We start from the raw sequence: 17,995 nt of genomic DNA, 5'->3' as shown, positions 1-17,995 counted from the left end.
TCAACAGTGTTGATACTGGCAGTGGTTACTGTGTATTTACACTAAACAGAACTGCTTCTGAAATAACATCTGGAATATTTTCACCTTTGTTTCATTCTTATGCATCAAACTGAAGATACCAGTTGGGTAACACTTTATAATAACCATCATTCAGAAAAGTTAAATTGATACTTAATTCTACTTCAGTTAATAGATATTTCTCTGTTAATAATGAAATTATAATAAATGTTTTCTAATTATTAGTAATGCTATATATAAATGTATACTGTATAGTTTAGTTTATTAGGATCCCCATTAGCTGCAGCAAATGTTGACACATGCATAAAATTACACACTACATAACACATAACAATACATACAACATAAAAAACACAGTAAAACAAAATACACAGCACAGACAGTACAGTTAGTTAAATAATGTAAATTCTATTAATGTTCTATCAGTCACCATTTCACATTTCAAAATCATAAATTTCTCAATTTAATGTGTTTCTCTATTTGTTTGAAGTTTTTGTTATGTGAGCAACAATTAAATTGTTTTGTAATATAATCAGGATTTAATTATCATCTCCTATTATGATAGAAAATCTAATTTTATTTTACACAAACTAAGGATAAAATAGCATAATTATAGCATTACTAATACTTAGTATATATTATTTATTATAATTTCATTGTTAGCAGTGAAATAATAAGTTTAACTATCAATATTCTGTTTGTTAATGATGGGTGAGTGTTACAATAAATATAACCACTATTTTTAAGGTATTCTGATATTTCTGGAGAAAGACACTTGATTGTTGAGTTTCATTCCCAGGTCCTCAAATACTTAGTTTTTTGGACGGGACTCAACAATAAACTATCTTAACAGGCTGTGATTGGCCATTGTCTCCCATCACAACCTAGATCTTCTAAAGCTTGAAAAGAGAACCAAGAGGAGGAGCAGAAGTCGAGTTTTCTCTCAGAACACTTGAATTACACTCAAGAGGTTATTACAGAACTTTATCCCAATTACTCCCAAAATAAACTTCATACCCCAGCTTTAATTTACACCTATGTGAAATAATGTATAAATGACTCTACTTCCACAGGTGCAGTCAAATAATCTCCATTTATTAAAAACAGAAACGCTTAGAAAATAATAGCAGTACAGTAAGGTGCAAATTACACTTGAGACATGTTGCATTTCGACTAGTGGTGACATCCTTTGCCAGTGATGTTGCAGAGTAATGTAAAGACTCCAGATCAAGGATGTTCCAGTCAACACTGAAGAATATCACAAAATTACAACACAATGCATGGATTACATGGGAATGCTATGAAAGACTGGAGTGAAGAAAGACCAGATTAATCAGTCTTTAATTCAAGTTTTGGTTTTTGTTGCCCATATTTTAAATGTGCCATGTTTTAGGATGACCTCTCCTCTCATTTTCAAAGTTATAAATAATAAACCCTCTTTTGACAGAAGTTGAGCTGTCGGGAAGGTGCTGCATCACTTTAGAGGCTTTGACACTTTAAACCCAGGCTGCCTACACAACTAGACTTCAATGCAAATGAATAAGTAAGCAAGAACAAAGCATGGTAAAGTCCGAAACAGAGTTTAAGATTAGGAGGAGAAGCAGCAATATACTGTGATATGTTGCCACTGCTGGTGCCAATATCACACATCACAGGCATGAGGCCGAAGGCAACAGTGGCAAGCAAACTGAAACTGCTTAGTTTCCACTAATACAATGGACAAGACAGAAAACATAGATATATAATGACTTTTCCTTTTTACAAGTTATCTTTTCATTCCTTTCAAAGCTGTGCTCTTAAGTGCAAACACAGTCCTTGTTACAGCGATCATTTCTTTCTAAATATGTAGAAGTTAGCATGGTGTTGCTTCAGTTACAGTAATAGCCTTCCAGATGCTAACATAACCTGGACATTTTTATCAGGATAAACGGGAAAATAATTCACATACTGAATCTGAACAGGATGGAAAAATACTGAGGTGCTCAGGCTCTTAAAGGGATAGTTCGGATTATTTAATGTGGGGCTGTGTGAGGTACTTATGAACAGTCCATGTCTTACCCAGAGTAGATGACAGGTGGCATGCCCTGGGTTTGGAGAAGCAGTATGAGAGCCAAGCAATGAACGCTGGTTAAATATATTTTGATCGGATCCTGTCCGCAGCAGTTCGGTGCTTAGCTTCCAAGCTGGTACTCCTCTCTGCTTTTCCAAACTGGGAGTGTGATGGCCACCATCTGCTGTTGGTAAAATACTAACTATCAATAAGAGCCTCATACACCTCCACATTAAATAATCCAAACAACCCCTTTAATAACTACAATCCCCATACGTCCTGTCGTAATACTAATGTAGTCCAGAGGGGCTGTGAACGGTGCTTTTCTGAGAGCTACATCACACTGCTATGAGATGAGGTTAATTCACTACTATATGTAAAAGCAGAGAATAAATTATCTCCCAGAAACTCTGTAAAACTCTAGAAAGAAAAGGGGAGCTGGTTTAGAAACCAGTTGTAGTTTCACTGCATATTCTAACTATCAGGATATGCTTTCAAAATGACATTGCAAAGGTCTGTGCTGATATCGAGCAGTTTACACAATATATACATCACATATTTATAAATGTCCTCAAATAATTTCTATTTAAGGCTGCCTGCTGGAAAATAAAAGTTATCAAAAACAGTTGTTGCGGTAGGAAACCTGCCTGGTATGTCAGCACTGCTTTTTGGGATGTGCGTCTTAATGTTTGAGTTGGCTGACTCATGCTCATTTCCTGACCAGAACAGTGATCGTTAAATCTATTCACAACACATCTGAAAAGTAAAATAAGAGACATGACTGAGCTGTGGTACTGTTCACTACAAAACAAATGTGTCAGAATCGATTCAAAGGAAAGGGTCAGTCATGTTGGTCAGAACGCTACGTTAAGGCCAGAGGGAAGTTGCCAAAGTAGAATTGCACTGTAAAGAGATGTTTTATCAATAATTAAGAAAAAACATACAGCATAACCAATATTGTTTAAATTAGTCTAAGAGAATGGTTGGATGACTGCGGAGCACCTAAGTATTTCATCACACACACACAGCCTGTCCCACAGGCCTGCAGTCAGCAGTGTGCCCCCAATGTCCCAAACACAGACGAACACAGGGCGTCACAGTCAACACTGCACTGGATCTGTCCAGGAGGGAGGACAGCCGAGGGAGAGCGGGAGAAGGTTTCACTCTTGGCAGACAGAGACTCTTCTTACAGTTTGTGTCACGGCTGGCCGCAGGTCACGACCCAGTCGTCGTCTCCCTTTACGAGCTCTCCAGAGCATCGAGGACTTTCATGATCTGCTGCTTAATGACCTTGGTGGCGTCGCCTGCGTTGGGTATCAAATATCTGAGAGAGGAGAAGGAAAAACAGAAAATATTCTGTGTCATAAACATTATCCTAATTAATGTAGGTCCCAATAAGCACTAAATTCATTTTTAATAGTGTCAGTAAGTTGAAGGAATATCTTGACATTTTGGGAAGTATGCTTATTCACTTTCTTGCAGAAATACCACTTTCATGTCTGTACCATAAACATGGAGCTACAGCCAGCAGACAACTACTTTATCTTAGCATTAAAACTACATCTGACTGTTGCCCAAGTTATACCTGTAGCAGGTAGCCCCCTTTTAAACTAGAAATAGTCTCTGTCCTGCTTTTAGCTGCAACCACAGCTCTATATATCGCTCTGTTGGACAGTCCACAAAGATCCCCCACCCTTCAGCAGCTGTAGTTTTGAGGCTGGCAGAGAGTGTGCGTGCATTTGTGCTCATGCTCTTCATGAGTCCTGCCCCTTTTGGAACCAGATAATCTACATCAATTATATCATTAATTGTCAGCTATCTTGAAGCATCTGATAGGTAATGTTAGCAAAACACTAGATAAGTAGCTAGCTAAACTAACAAGCTAAACTAGCAGTATAATCTATTTAACCAGTTTCTGTTTGTGTCCAGTTTAACAAATAACAATAAATTATGCTGGTTAGTGATCTGGGATATACTGTGAGGCAGTCTTCAACTTTGGAGAGAAACAGGCTAGCCATGATCCCCCTCATACCAGTCTTTATGCTAAGCTAAGCTAATTGCCTGCTGGCTCTAGCTTTGTATTTAACACATGAACATGAGGGTGGAAATGATCTTCTCTTTCTGTTGCAAATTGCAGCTGTAATTTGACAGACCAATGTTAGATACATTGGTCTATGTCAAATTACAGCTGCAATTTGCAACAGAAAACAGCCAGTACACAAACAACATACAGTAATATTGGCAGATTTTGTATCACTAGAATGTCTGTTGTTATAGAAAAAGTTAATACATGACAAATGATGGCTTGAATGACTTAAATGTAACCACAAATCACTGATATCCTCAGAAATAACACAAAATTATGAGTTAACTCAATAAACAGCCCTGAACGCCTTAACAAGACACTCAATTAGAGCCTTTTCTGATCAAGATTTTAAATTTAAAATGCATTTGTAATCAAGCACCTCTCCACGGCTGATATCTCCACTCCAGCTGAGTTGTTACTGCCGAACTTGAATGTGATCAGTTCTGGGTGCTTCTTTTTGGATGTGATCTTCACCACTGAGTTCAGAGCTTGTCTGGACTGGATGTAGGCGAAACCTTTCCTTGAGGCGATCTCCCGCAGACAGTACATGTGAGTTGCTGTAATCAACAAGTGGCTGGAAAAAAACAACAGATTCACAGAGTCAGTGTTACGATTCATGGGTTCCTGAAGTTCTGCGATGCCTCTAGTTGACTCATGTTTAGGGAAGTGGAGATTAATCATCTCTTGCCCAATCCACCCTTCCACACCCATGACAGCTGGAGAGGATATGTGTCACGGTGCCAGCTGTGGAATTTTTTTTTTTTTTTTTTTTTGTACACACATTAATTAAGACAGCAACTCACCTGGGGAACATGTGACCGGTTTCTTTCACCTCGTTACATGGAATGTGATGCTTTACATCTGGTTTGTTTATCCAAGTCTGAATGTTGACAATCTCCTTCCTGTCATCGTCAGACATGGATGAGCTGTCGATCTCATCTGGAGGAGCCATTAGACACAGGTTACTATTTTGTTTTTCAGAATAAAAGGTCCCACATTATTTAAATGTTTTTTAGTGTTAGACCAGTTTTTCCTGTAGTCTATTTTTATTAATTGCCTTAAAGAAATAGTTTACATGCATTTGAAGTGGGGTTGTATGAGGTATTAACCGATAGTCAGTGTATTACCTACAATAGATTCTGGTCGACAGACCTCCAGTTTGGAGAAGCAGGGAGGGGCACCAGCACAGACACTAAGCAATGTACTGCTGTAGACAGTCAGCAATAAAAGGTATTTAACCACCTAAAAAACATAACATAATGTCTAGAATATTTTCACCATTTTACTTCACCATCAGTCTTTTACAACGATCAAATATTACTCTCTCTAACCCATCAAGATTTCACAGGTGAAATCAGTAATTTAATCTGGCAGAACACAGGAGTTGCTGGTCTACCACTGCCTCGATGTGTTAGTTTGTTTGTCTTATTGTGTATCTTCTGTGAATACAAACAATCCTTTTGAAAAACCAAATTCACACAATAACACAAACTAACTAACAGCTTGAGGCAGTGGTAGACCAGTAACTCCTTTGTTCAATAATGGTTTCAAGTTGGAAAAGGCTGTCTAACGGCAAAGTAAAGTTTTGAAAATCTTCTAAATATAGATTACATTAAAGTTGATACTATTTTTTTTAGGTAGACCTTTTTTAAGTGGCTAAAATACCTTTTACTTTTCACTCTGACACTGCAGTACATTGCTTCTGTGCTGGTACTGCTTCTCTAAACTCAGTGCATGTAAATTGTCATCTACTGTAGGTAAAACATCGACTATGGATCAGTACCTCATACAACCCCGCTTCAAATCATCTGAACTGTCCCTTTAAAGATCCACTACAGCTACATTCAGTGGGAGTTTACCTGTATCATACTCCTCCTCATCACCAATGCTAAAAACGGGCTTCACACCACGGTAAGGTTTGCCAACACGGTCGCTGCTGCTCACGTGCCTACAGATGGAAAACAACAGGACAACATGAGCATCAGTGAAGGATGTGATGACACATTAATGCCTGTGATGAAAAGTCACATTAAATACACATTAACAGCAAGTCTGCACACAAACTGAAATGACATGACGAGCTCCAGACTCACTACTGCCAGGTTATGCTGTTAGATATAAAAAGAGGTTAAATGAGAAATTTAAACTCCAGAAGAGCAACAGATTAGTTTGCGTATGATATTCAGGGCTTTTTGCAGCAAATCATAAAGTTGTTTTTTTATCTTTTATGGTGGATTCATGTTTCTGCATAGCCCTGGCTATCATCTAAAGGAACAACAATGAAATGGAAAGACAGACTGTTAGGAGCATCTCCAAGCAGACAGCAGTAAAGCTGAGGTTCTCCCCTCACTTATAAAGAGACTATAAAGAGACGACAGCCTCAGTGAGTCGTGGATGTAAAGATGACTTCCTCAAAGGCCAGAGCAGCATCAGTGGTGTGAACTTAACAGCAGCGCTGAATGTTGTTAGTGGAAGCATGAAGACAGACCCTAAACATCTCGCACACAGCCTGCCGGTTCTGAATGGGGAACGTGTGGCGCTGTTGTTACATGAGTGAGCGGTGTGGGCAGAGATGCTGATACTAAGCATGCGTTAATGTGACACAGGGTATCTCTCCTACAACCCGGAGGGACTGGTGCGGGTCTACAGCCAGTGGGCATGCTGGTGACAGACAGCTCGATGTCAGAGAGCTCTTACCGATCTGGAGTCACCTTCTCTGGCCAGGGCAGATTGAAAGATATTCTAGCGTGGGATAAGGCACAAGGTTTGGTGAACTTAATATACAAAACTGAAAAACTAAAAGTTAGTTACAGTCATAAAATGACCACAGTTCTCTGATTTGACAGTCCACTCCCCGTTCACGTCAGAGTAGTGTGATATTTCAACATTTTTATGGGCTACATAGTTCACACTTTGTAACATGTTCAGTAAAGATATATTAAACCCAAATGAAAAAGAAATGTAACACTTGTTTTGATTTTACTGTTTTGTGTTTGTGAGAGGAATCATACATTTGAAATCGTAGCAAAACATGAGACTTTCACCCATAAATATCAAGAAGCAAAAGCATCAGAGCGTGTTGTAATGTGGATTTCAGGAATTAGGACCTCACCTTTCGACAGGGGTGGAGGTGTTCTCGATGAAGCTGATCATCTTCTCCTTCACATTGACTGACTTGGACTTCAGAGCAAACGTCATTTTGTTGACCAAAGACTTGACGCCTTTGCTGTCTCCAGGGCTACTTAGTGACTCTCCCTGTATCAGAAAAAAGTTAAATAAATCTGCTTTGTTCAACATGGAGCTGAAGACAAACTGGTGACATGTTGCCTCAGTGATTTTCCTGAAGTCAAACTACTTATGTGTGTGTTCACAAATGCTTGTGGGCACTTACATCAGCAGAGCTGAGGCTGCTGTGAGATCCTGATGTGCTGACAATCCAGTGGACGTACGAAGAGTCCAGACCCTCCACATTCATGTCTACCAGATGCTTTTGGAGAGCTGGAATCACACAAATGAGTGAGTTTTCACTTCCATACCCAAACATCCAAACCACAACCGTGACCAGTGATTAAATTTTTATGCATCTGGCCCCGGGTGTCTCAGTATTCTCATATTCACTTACCCATGAAACCTCCTTTAGCAATGCTGACGTATTCTTTGTTTTTCTGTAACAAAAAATCTTTAATTAGCAAAGGCTGTCAGAGAGGAGCACATAAATCGTGAAATACAGATGATGTAGCAATGTGTGTTCCATAACAGGAAGAAAATGACACTAGAGCAATGACGTTCATTCTCGTTCCTCACCTGCAGGAAATGTGCCAACACCATGTTCATGTACATGTCCTCCTCCTCCCTCCCACTGCCCATGAAGCACAGGTGTTCTCCGCTGGCAATGGAGCCGGACTCCAAAGACTGTTTCTGAGCCTCCAAGAGGGACTTCACTGACAGAGCAAACTCAGAGGGGTTCTGGAGCATCTGTGAGAAGAAAGGATAAAACCACTTATTATAACCATAGAAATATTCATGTTATCCATATGTCTTTATACCATGGTCTGGGTGAACACTCTATTATCAGGAATTAATAGAGACCCTGCAGTCAGTCAGAATAGACACCTACTATGTAGTTCCAGTGAAACTGTCTGTTCACTGCTCCAAATCAACCTGCTGGGTAGCTGGTAAATCTAGCTGTTAAATATACTGTCAGTTTATATTGGGGATGACATGATTACAGGTTTAATGATAAACCACAGAGAAATTCTGATGGTTAGTATTAATGTTTAAAATTTTAATTGTAATTAACACTGTTTGATTACAAGCAGTAAAATTCAACCAGCATCAGAGAGGCAGTCACAGTCTCTCGGGCGCATATTTGAAGTACGCAACATGGGTTTGTTTGGGGAAATAAAAACATAACGGGGCAGTAAGAGCACTTGGGAGTTTTTTTGCCATCTAAGAGGACTAAATATGTATGTAAATTGTGCATGAGGTCATTCCATATAGGCCTGCTCAAAGACGCACAGAAGAAGAAGACTGTGTGTGTGTGTGTGTGTTAAATTATATTTTCTGTTTGTCAACTGTATACAATGTTCTTGACTTTGAATCTTGCTAGAATAATGTTAGCACATCACAGCTGAGCCAAAGGCCTCTATGAGCTGCGCAGACTAGAGATAAGGTCTGTCCTATTTACCCCTTATGGGATGGTAATGATTGTTCCAGGTATTAGTCAAACCCTCAGGTGTTTCCAAGGAAACAGATTTATGACTTTATACTACTGTCACTTCTACAATGCATTTTGCACAGATTAATGCAGCTCTTTGTAATACTGCTATATTTACAATGCCATTTGTTATTTGCATGTATAATATGTTGCATCTTTGTATGTATGATGCTATTCTCGTCTTTCTCTGTGTTTTATTATGCATATATGTACAAATGCCTCCCCTTCACACTGTCTTAGTGAAACAGTAGTGCTCCTTTCTGTTTAAATATGTAACAACCCATTGTGTTAATGATAAAGCTGAATTTAATAGATTTTTTTTGGCAAGTGCCCATGGTATAGACGGGATAATAACCTCTAAGGTGTCCATAATCAGGAATTAATGCCCTCTACATCGACCATTAATTCCTGCGAGTAGACATCTTGTTGGCCATTATCCCTGACTTGACACAGAATCAATATTGTCATTCTGCTCTCACCAGGTCAGAGTCCAGGTGGAAGGCCGTGGACAGGTGCCCAGAGTTGTACTGCTCTGCAGGCCGACAATCCACCACAAAGAAACGGACGCCATCCTGAAAGTAAAATCAATTACTATCATGTTACACAGTCTCTTCTCTGTCTTTCTGCTCACATGGCTAACTCGTATAAAGTTAAAAATAGCTCCCCTAGTTGAGAGTAAGCCGAGTGTTACTGACCTGCTGCAGCTGGTTTGCCTGCAGGATCTCAGGGACAGACACAGGGAGACACAGCGCCTGACTCAGGTCAGTGTCCTCCTCTTTCAGAGCCACCAGGCTGCTACCAAACAGATTCTGGTTCATCTAGAAAAACAGGCACACAAAACAATGAGTTCTGTTGTGCAGCTGCCTTCATCTCTTTGTTAGAGTTCTCATCACAGTCTTGGTTCTGCTCAGCACTGCTCCATATGTATCTCACACACTGTTTGTCCACTCATAGCACCTTACCTTTCTGAGCGACAGAGGGGTCTTGCTCTGGTAATACTGGGCCAGAGAAAACAAATCCTCAATGTCTTCGGCTTCCAAGAGAGAAGGAGACGCTTCCAGCATTTCTGTGACAGAGAAAGCTTTGTTAATTTCGGCATTGAACACGATATTGAACAAACCCACAAATAAAATGACAGCAAGTCAGACTTACTGATGATGTCCTCTTTGCTGTCTCCTTCTTGTGCAAGGATGGTCTCTCTGAGGGGAAATCAAACAAATCAAGTTTACATCTAAGGCTCCTCAGTGTGATCATGTTTCTGTATAAATTTAACTTCCTCTAGTGGCTGCCTACTTGGCGTTGACGAGGATGATGAGCATGAGGAAGAAGATGAGGAAGGGGTCAGCCTGCTGGAGGTAGTAGTCCCACAAGGCCTGGGTAACATCAGGAAGGCAGTGGCTAGAAAACAGACTGCCCAGCTATGGAGGAAATATAAGCACAGAAACATATGTATGAAAATTCTGAATCTGATTTTTCAGGACATTTTCAGTGATGATCGACCTGGTATGAAAGACAAGGATCACGTCATACTCAAATACGCTCATCTCGGTAGAAGTCTGATTTTAACTTAGACTTGCACTGTCTTCCTGACTTTTTGTCGCTCACTCATGTAACTAGAGTACAAGTATTATAGAGACATAAACGTTACATGATTTAACATCACCACTTTGAGACTACTATCTCCATTTTTTCTGACACATTTTTCATTTCTTGTCTTGATTTAAAGCTCTGTTTTAATATTGTTACTATATATATTTTTATAATATTCTGTCACTGTACTTTATCTAGTTTCTTTTGGAAAGCCCATTCTGCTCTATACTTGATAAGCACCACGTACATAAAATTGATCGATTATCAACAATTTACAACCTGAATCCCTTCTTTCTTACTTGACAAACCTAAAAGTAAAGATAGAGCTGAGTTTTAATTTCCACCGACACCTATTAGTTTATCACAACATAATCTTTAACAAGACTACTGTGAGCCACCGCTACAGAAGTGTAACAGTCCATGTTATTGTCCATTTTACTGTAACAATGCAGCATCGTGTCATAACAGACATTGCTAGTAGAGTCAAAAAGCACTGTTAGCTAGTATTTAGCTGGTGTTTGCCTCACAAACAGTTGGGCTCCCATTCATTGTTTTGACACTGCGCTCCCATTCATTGTTATTCAACTCTCTCAACAATGAACACACATTTGAAACTACTGCTCCTAGCCAGAGGAGAATCACAAACATTAAACCTTTGCAGGAAAAAGAAGCTAGCAGGTTAAGTGTTTAAAACAAACTGGGAAGAAAGCAATGGTAATCTATAAACCTGCTAAACAAAACCACCGTTACCAGCCAGCAATGACTAATATTTCCATTTAAAGGATAATTTAATTTACATTATTTTGAATGTCACTTAACTGTACTGTAATGCAACCTGCAGGTGCTACATGTGACATAACTTGGGGGTTTGTTCACAGTGTTTCTACAACATAACCGCTGTAAGTAACACGCGTGTCCATTAACCTTTGAACGTTAATATGATCCTGAACCAAATGACAATGTTATCTGTTTTGGGGAGCTCTAGTAGTTCATTCTTAGCTGAAAGAAAATAGGTGACTATTGAAATAATTTTCCAGGACAACACAAGATTTTCCACAACCAACATTTTTGCTTATTTTCCATGACTAAACTGTATGGGAAACCAATAGTCAATAGCCAACCAGTCAATACATACCCAGTTGATGGCGTAGGAGTCAGGTGTGATCTTTTTGGTGTCCAAGAAGGAGCAGAGCTCTGGCTCGTGGTACTGCAGCAGTAGTCTGTACAGGTGGAAGGGTCGGCCGTTTGGCACACAGTCCCTGAAATGGACGCATGCGACACCCGTTACAATTCAAGCCTCTCTTTATGTCAGTAGAAAGTGAAGGGTGATTAGAGCAGCACTCAGACCTGGGGATGTATTTATTCATGATAGCGTAGAAGCAGTTGTAGAGGTCACTGCGGGGAAGCTGAAGCCCCAGTAGTGGTTTGAGCAGGTGTGGCCAGCTCAGCTCTGGGGTGAAGGAGATGTTGCGGGACTTGCAGTAGAAAGTGATGACCGACTCAACATCAGACACCATATCGCTCCTCTCATCCTCAGATACTCCCAGCTGGTCTGAACATGGGAACCAAAGCACAAAGAGTTAAAAGCCTTTTTCCTATCATATATACATGTAGCTATCTACTGTTGAGTTCAAAAGTTTACATACACTTGTAAACAGCATATTTATCATGGCAGTCCTGAGCTTCCCATGATTTCTGTAATATTTTCTATGATGGAATGATTGAAACACGTGTCTTTGTCACTCAAAACAATCATGCATTTTGGTTCTTTCATAAATGTATTACAGGTCTTCTGGAAATATGACAAAAGTTGCATATTTACATACAGTAATGTGAATATTTGGTTAAAGGCCCCATAGCCATTTTCACCTCAGTTAGGTGCTTCTGGTAGCCCTCCACAAGCCTCTACTGGTATCTTTGACCAGTCCCCTTAACAGAATTGGTGCAATTCAACTAAATTTGTTGACTTTCTGACAGCACAGACCACAGGGACTTTGGGAAGGCCAGTGTAAAACCTCAATTCTTTTGCCTGATTTAGCCATTTCTTTGCCACTTTTGATTTGTGTTTGAGGTGTATTTGGGAATAATGTCTTGTTGGATCCAGACCCAACCTTCTGGCTAATGATTTTAGGTTTTCCTGAAGAATTTGGAGGTAATCATCCTTCTTCATTATTCCATTTACTTTCTGTAAAGCACCAGTTCAGCAAAACAGCCCCAGAGCATATTACTCCAACCACCATGCTTGACGGTAGGTTTTGGTGTTCTTGGGGTTAAAGGCCTCACCTTCTATCCTCCAGACATATTTCTTGTCATTGTGGCCAAATAGCTCAATGTTTCATGCGACCACAGAAGTTTCCTCCAGAAGGTCTTCTCTTCATCCATGTGATCAGCAGCAAACTTCAGTTGAGCCTAAAGGTACCGCTTCTGAAGCAAGGGCTTTCTTCTGTCACGGCGGCCTCTCAGTCCATGGCGATGTAAAACACACTTGACTATGGACACTGACACCTGTGTTCCAGCATTCATCTAATTCATTAACTGACCAATTGTCTCTTAGCAGCAGGTGATGCGTTTTTTTCCTGACTGCGACACAACTGTACCATCCACTCTAAACTCACAAACAATTGTTTTCAAATAGATTTTGGGATCTGTAGCTGATTTGAAATGGCTTCATGGCTTGACTTTCCTGACTGGTTCAAGTCAGTGAAATGGCTTTTTCAGATCTGTGCTGAGCTCCTTAGGCTTTCCCATTGTGGTGTTTGTGGTTGAGTCTAATGAGTGTATCAAATGGGCCCTATTTAAGTTTGCTCAGAGAAATCATCATCTGTAGACAATTGTAATCACTCACTAGAAGTTTAGAGGCCATGACACTAAAGAAAGAAAGATCACAACTACATCTACACCACCAAACTGATAATTCAAGTTGCTAGAGTTATAGGGATCATTGGAAACTCAAAACTGCAGTGACATACATGCTCTTTACAAGTGTATGTAAACATTTGACCTCAACTGTATATGTGGCATTCAACAGTGAAAAGCAGACATGTAGAACACTGTGCACTGACAAATAAAGATAAGTAGTTTAATAAACCCGAATTATTAAATGATTCATGAAAGGACCACTTTTTCTGTGTCTTGTTTTCCTGGGCATCATTCACATAAGAGGTTTTCTATTTTCAGCTGTAGCAGACCTTGTTGTCAACTTGTCAGAAGAGCAGACTAATAAAAGTCATTTGTTCCTCTGAAATCCTAAAGCTCTTTTTTACTCACTGCCACACTGTGAATGAGACCCAAAATTAACATGACCCATCTTTCATCTCCACTTCTGCTTCCAGGTGTGTGTGTGTGTGTGTGTGTGTGTGTGTGTGTCCTATCTAATTGACTCTATTTAAGACACACATTCACCAGACAGTGCAGGAAAGTCTATTCCAGGGATGTTTTGATACCTAACTTATATGCATCGATGAAAGGCACCAGGAAAAGGCTACTTTTTGTTGCTGTTTTTTTATTCTTTATTCTTAATTTGGATCTTGATTAGCTTCCAAAAAGTGGTCGCTAGTCTTCCTGGGGTTGAGATGTTTTACCCGACAGCACAGGTACTGCTGGTCTACTGCTGTCTCGATCAGTTAGTTTGTTATTGTGTGACTTTGGTGAATCTGAACTAATCTCTTAAAACGGCGGCGCCACACAATAATGCAAACAAACTATCGACTGAAGGGGCAGTAGACCAGCAACGCTTGTGCTGTGAGGTAAAATGAATGATTTCCCCTATGGATTGGTGGTTTGCTTACATTATGATGGGTACTTTTCATTTTGAAGGTGTTCCACACCTTGGACCTGTGCAAACAGCTTATGGCTAAATTCATTCTGTTTGTGTTGTGGTGCTGACTCGATTCTGTTATTGCAGTGATTCCAAATTCCAGGATTGTGTTGAGGAATTTACTCACCAATCAGCTGTTGACTGCGGTTGTGAATGAGGGTCTGTTCTGGTAAATCGAGGACGCCGTCCCATGGAGACAGACTGTCTCCTTTTCCAGAGACATTTAGTGCGATCTGCCAACACAAGACAAGGAATCACAGTGAGGTAAGCAAATACTGAGTGATAAAGGGACGGTTAATAACCACATGTCAAACACTGAGACTGTTCTGCAACCTGTGACTCAACTGCTGATAAACAACTAATCTGCTGAAGTGTAACTGTTTGAACTTGATGTGTAAACTTGTAATGCTGTAAAAAGTATCTACCCACTGATTAAAAGTATCGAAAGTACCGAAGCTTTTAAAAAACGACAGAAGTGCTCATTCAAGGTCTCATTTCAGTTCAGTCTTTTTTTTTCCTGCCTGAAAATTACCTTGCAGCATTAAAAAATTAGACTATGTTCAGTGACTTCTTCTGTACCAGCACTGTATAAGGGACATTTTTTACTTTTTGCCATGGTATTAAATATTGTTTCAAATGTAAAACTCTGGTGACAACTCTGTTAACTTGTGAACTACTCTGAGAGAAAAAAAACTCTAGAATTCCAGTCATGTCATACCAATTATATTGGTTATCACTTGCATTGGACATTCATTTCCAAGTAAAAAAGATAATGCCAATTACTTGATCTTCAATTTCCCAGATTATTTAGACAGGTATAACTGAGAAAGCTTAAGTTCCAGTTGACCTGTTACCCAGTATTTTCCTCTCAAATTTGTTGCAATGGTATCTATCCATTTCATATAATTTAACAACTTTATCAAGAATGAGGGGTCAATTTATAAAACTTTATATAGTCTAAAGAGGTAAAACTGATCTACAGCAATGGTTAAACATTTTTGATGGATAATAAACATTTTATTCAGGGTAGTTTAACAGAAAGGTGCAGCAGATAATGTTACTTTTCAGAGAAATCTGTAACATAAGAAGGGCAGCACTCTTCAGGTGACATTTTTATGACAGAGAACTAAAGTACTAGTAACAGGTGGAGATGTACAGGTGTTAACTTATTGTCCAAAATAGAACCTAACAGACTTTGTCCACATAATTCATATAGAAATATGCTGTAGGTGTGGTTTCAAAGGTAATTGAGGCCTTTACTGTGGGTGTGTCAAAGAAGAGATAGCCTTTACATCATTTGAGCCTGAGATGCTGGTCTTTCCAGTCTGTTGACTTGTGACTGATGACACCTGTAACCTTTACAGCATGCACACTCTAATAATAGAAATATTATTAGGTTCAATTTCTATACATATACAATATTCTGACCATTGTAAATACTGCCTTTTTATAATTATATGATTTAAACTGCTGTCACAGTTAGTGAAAATGCTTTTTGTAACAGGCAGTCATTTTCAGCATGTGTGGGCTGACTCCCGTCCTACTTCTTCCCACCTTCCACATCTTGGCCCTGTGTTGAGCTGAATTTTCCTGGACCTGGATGATGCCCCGCTCCATCTCCATGTCAGAGCCACCAGAGTCCAGAGCCTCAGCTAGATCCTGGTCCCTGATGAAGCACAGACAACACACAGTTAAGAAAAACAGTTAACATATCAAGCTAAATATAAATTAAGTTTATCTCTATCGTATAACAACGATACAATTTCTTATGTGTGACATGTATTGATAGGTCCCATAATCTTCTAAAGCCATCACAGAAAATGGAGGCCAGTGTATATATGTGAAGTATTTATCAGCCTTTGCTGTAATAACCATAGTAATCTGTAGTCATGTATAGAATCAAGATCAAACACTTTTCTGCACAGAATAATTAGTGAAGTAATTGGGTAATTAATCAACAAATAAGTGACTAAAAGCGATTTTAATAATGAGCCACTTCTCAAGTAAAGAGATAAAACTTTGAATATAGAGCTATAACAATTACTGGATTAATCAATTTATTGTCAAATATTCAATTAATTGCCAATTATTTTGATGATCAATTAATCGTTTTGTGCCATGTATAAAATGTCCAAAATCTCAGACTTTACCTTCTCGAATGTGAATATTTTCTGTCTTCTTTAGTCGTCTATGACAATAAACTCAATATCTTTGGGTTGTGGACAAAACAAGATGTTTGAGGACATCATCTTAGGCTTTGGGAAAACACCATTTTCTGACATTTTAATGAGTTGCAGCCCTAATGGAGTGGTTACAGTGCTTGGTCCGACAAAACAAACACATTATTACCTTTGGTCTCTGGCAACTTGTAATTTTAAAAAGTCCTTATTGACACAAATAACTTGCTTACAAAATAATCATGTGATGTTACTGACGTCATTACACAAATCGCCACAACAAAAACACTTCTCACTTTATAAAATTGGGAGAAGATCATTTCAGTTTGTCTTTTCATTATAATGCAGTAACATGTGTTCAATGTTCGATCATTTAACAGGTGATTTTCCACTGCAGGCAGACATCATGACACATAGAGATATGGTCATCTTCTTTATGATTATATTATCTCCATGACGCCCAGAACTTCAACTAAGTAGTTTTTTTTACGGATGCTGGCAAGTCCAATACTTTACTCTCAACTTCAGGATTACTTTAATACTGTAATGTGATAATAAAGATTATGATTATATTCAGACTTTTAGCATATTAACCTACACAAGAGTAACAAAGCAGAACTAGGTCTAAAACTAAGGCTGGGCTCTGATTAAAGAGAAGCAGTTCCCGACAAACACCGGCTAGCTAGCTAGTTATTGTTAGCATGCTGGCTAACAAGCTTTGCCTACAAACTTGTCAATGCGAGAAAGAAAGTGACGACAATATAAACACTTTGACAGATATTTCTCAAACGCTTTTTAGTAATTTCCGTTCATTTTAAGGGCCGGGCTGCTAATTTATCAGAGCCAACTTGAGTAATTAACATTAGCTGGCTAGCTGCCGAGCAGTAACGGTATCAAGCTGGGTTCAGACCAGCATCCACCGTCAGCAGAACAAATTCACTACACAAACTCTTCTTCAGTCACTAAACATCAAATTCTGTCAGTTGACGCCGACACAATTGTCTGACAATCGAAAAAAAGTCTCCTGTAATGTTAGTGTGAGAACAAATTGTCTCACCAGCTGCCCTGAAGAGCTTCCTCCACGGCATCCGCCATTGTTGTGTTGACGGAGACACGTCAAGTGCCGTCAACGCGGCTGAAGTGTCGCAACGCTGTCAGTGATTAATAAGCAACTGAGAGTGATGAGTGCAAGTACCTGTCCTTATTCAGAAATTTAACAAAGATGAAAGTGTGTAACATAATGCACATGCTCAGTTTGACCTTATCCACACAAGGAAGACAGACAACATATTCAAAACTTGTTTTTGTGGTCTGAGAGTAGTATTCAGATTTATTCAATTATTTCATGAGCTGCATTTTTGTCATACTGCACTGACTTTTTTTCATGAATTGATAAAAATAGTAGAAAATTAGTTTGAATCATCATTTTGTAAGTGACGTGTTGAGGTCAGTGTGTCTGGCTTGCACATTATGTTCTGTCATAGAGCGGGAATGGTTGCAAGAGTTCTGTTGCAACTGTGCCCAGGGTTGGGGTCAGTTG

General features: G+C 39.2%; 1 protein-coding gene across 2 annotated transcripts; it reads right to left on the bottom strand.

The window, feature by feature from the left end:
• Positions 1-1,092: 1,092 nt before the first annotated feature.
• On the bottom strand, positions 1,093-17,624 carry tbc1d23 (TBC1 domain family, member 23). Of its 2 annotated transcripts, XM_084722617.1 has the most exons (19): positions 17,513-17,624; positions 15,833-15,944; positions 14,406-14,511; positions 11,809-12,013; positions 11,597-11,720; positions 10,165-10,289; positions 10,024-10,070; positions 9,834-9,937; positions 9,567-9,689; positions 9,351-9,443; positions 7,959-8,129; positions 7,777-7,819; positions 7,546-7,652; positions 7,267-7,409; positions 6,852-6,896; positions 6,014-6,102; positions 4,958-5,093; positions 4,534-4,728; positions 1,093-3,392 (listed from the first exon to the last, which is right to left on the bottom strand). In XM_084722617.1, the coding sequence occupies exons 1-19, from the start codon at positions 17,548-17,550 to the stop codon at positions 3,308-3,310; spliced, it is 2,091 nt and encodes a 696-aa protein (XP_084578743.1). In that variant the 5' UTR covers positions 17,551-17,624; the 3' UTR covers positions 1,093-3,307. The 2 variants fall into 2 exon arrangements, with proteins under 2 accessions (XP_084578743.1, XP_084578744.1); XM_084722618.1 differs by lacking the exon at positions 6,852-6,896.
• Positions 17,625-17,995: the final 371 nt, after the last annotated feature.

This window comes from Lutjanus erythropterus, chromosome 7, assembly GCF_056507025.1.
Source record: "Lutjanus erythropterus isolate fLutEry1 chromosome 7, fLutEry1.hap2, whole genome shotgun sequence".
NCBI classification, from domain to species: Eukaryota; Metazoa; Chordata; class Actinopteri; order Lutjaniformes; family Lutjanidae; genus Lutjanus; species Lutjanus erythropterus.
Note: the sequence above shows the minus strand (reverse complement) of the source record. Positions and strands in the feature narration are given on the sequence as shown.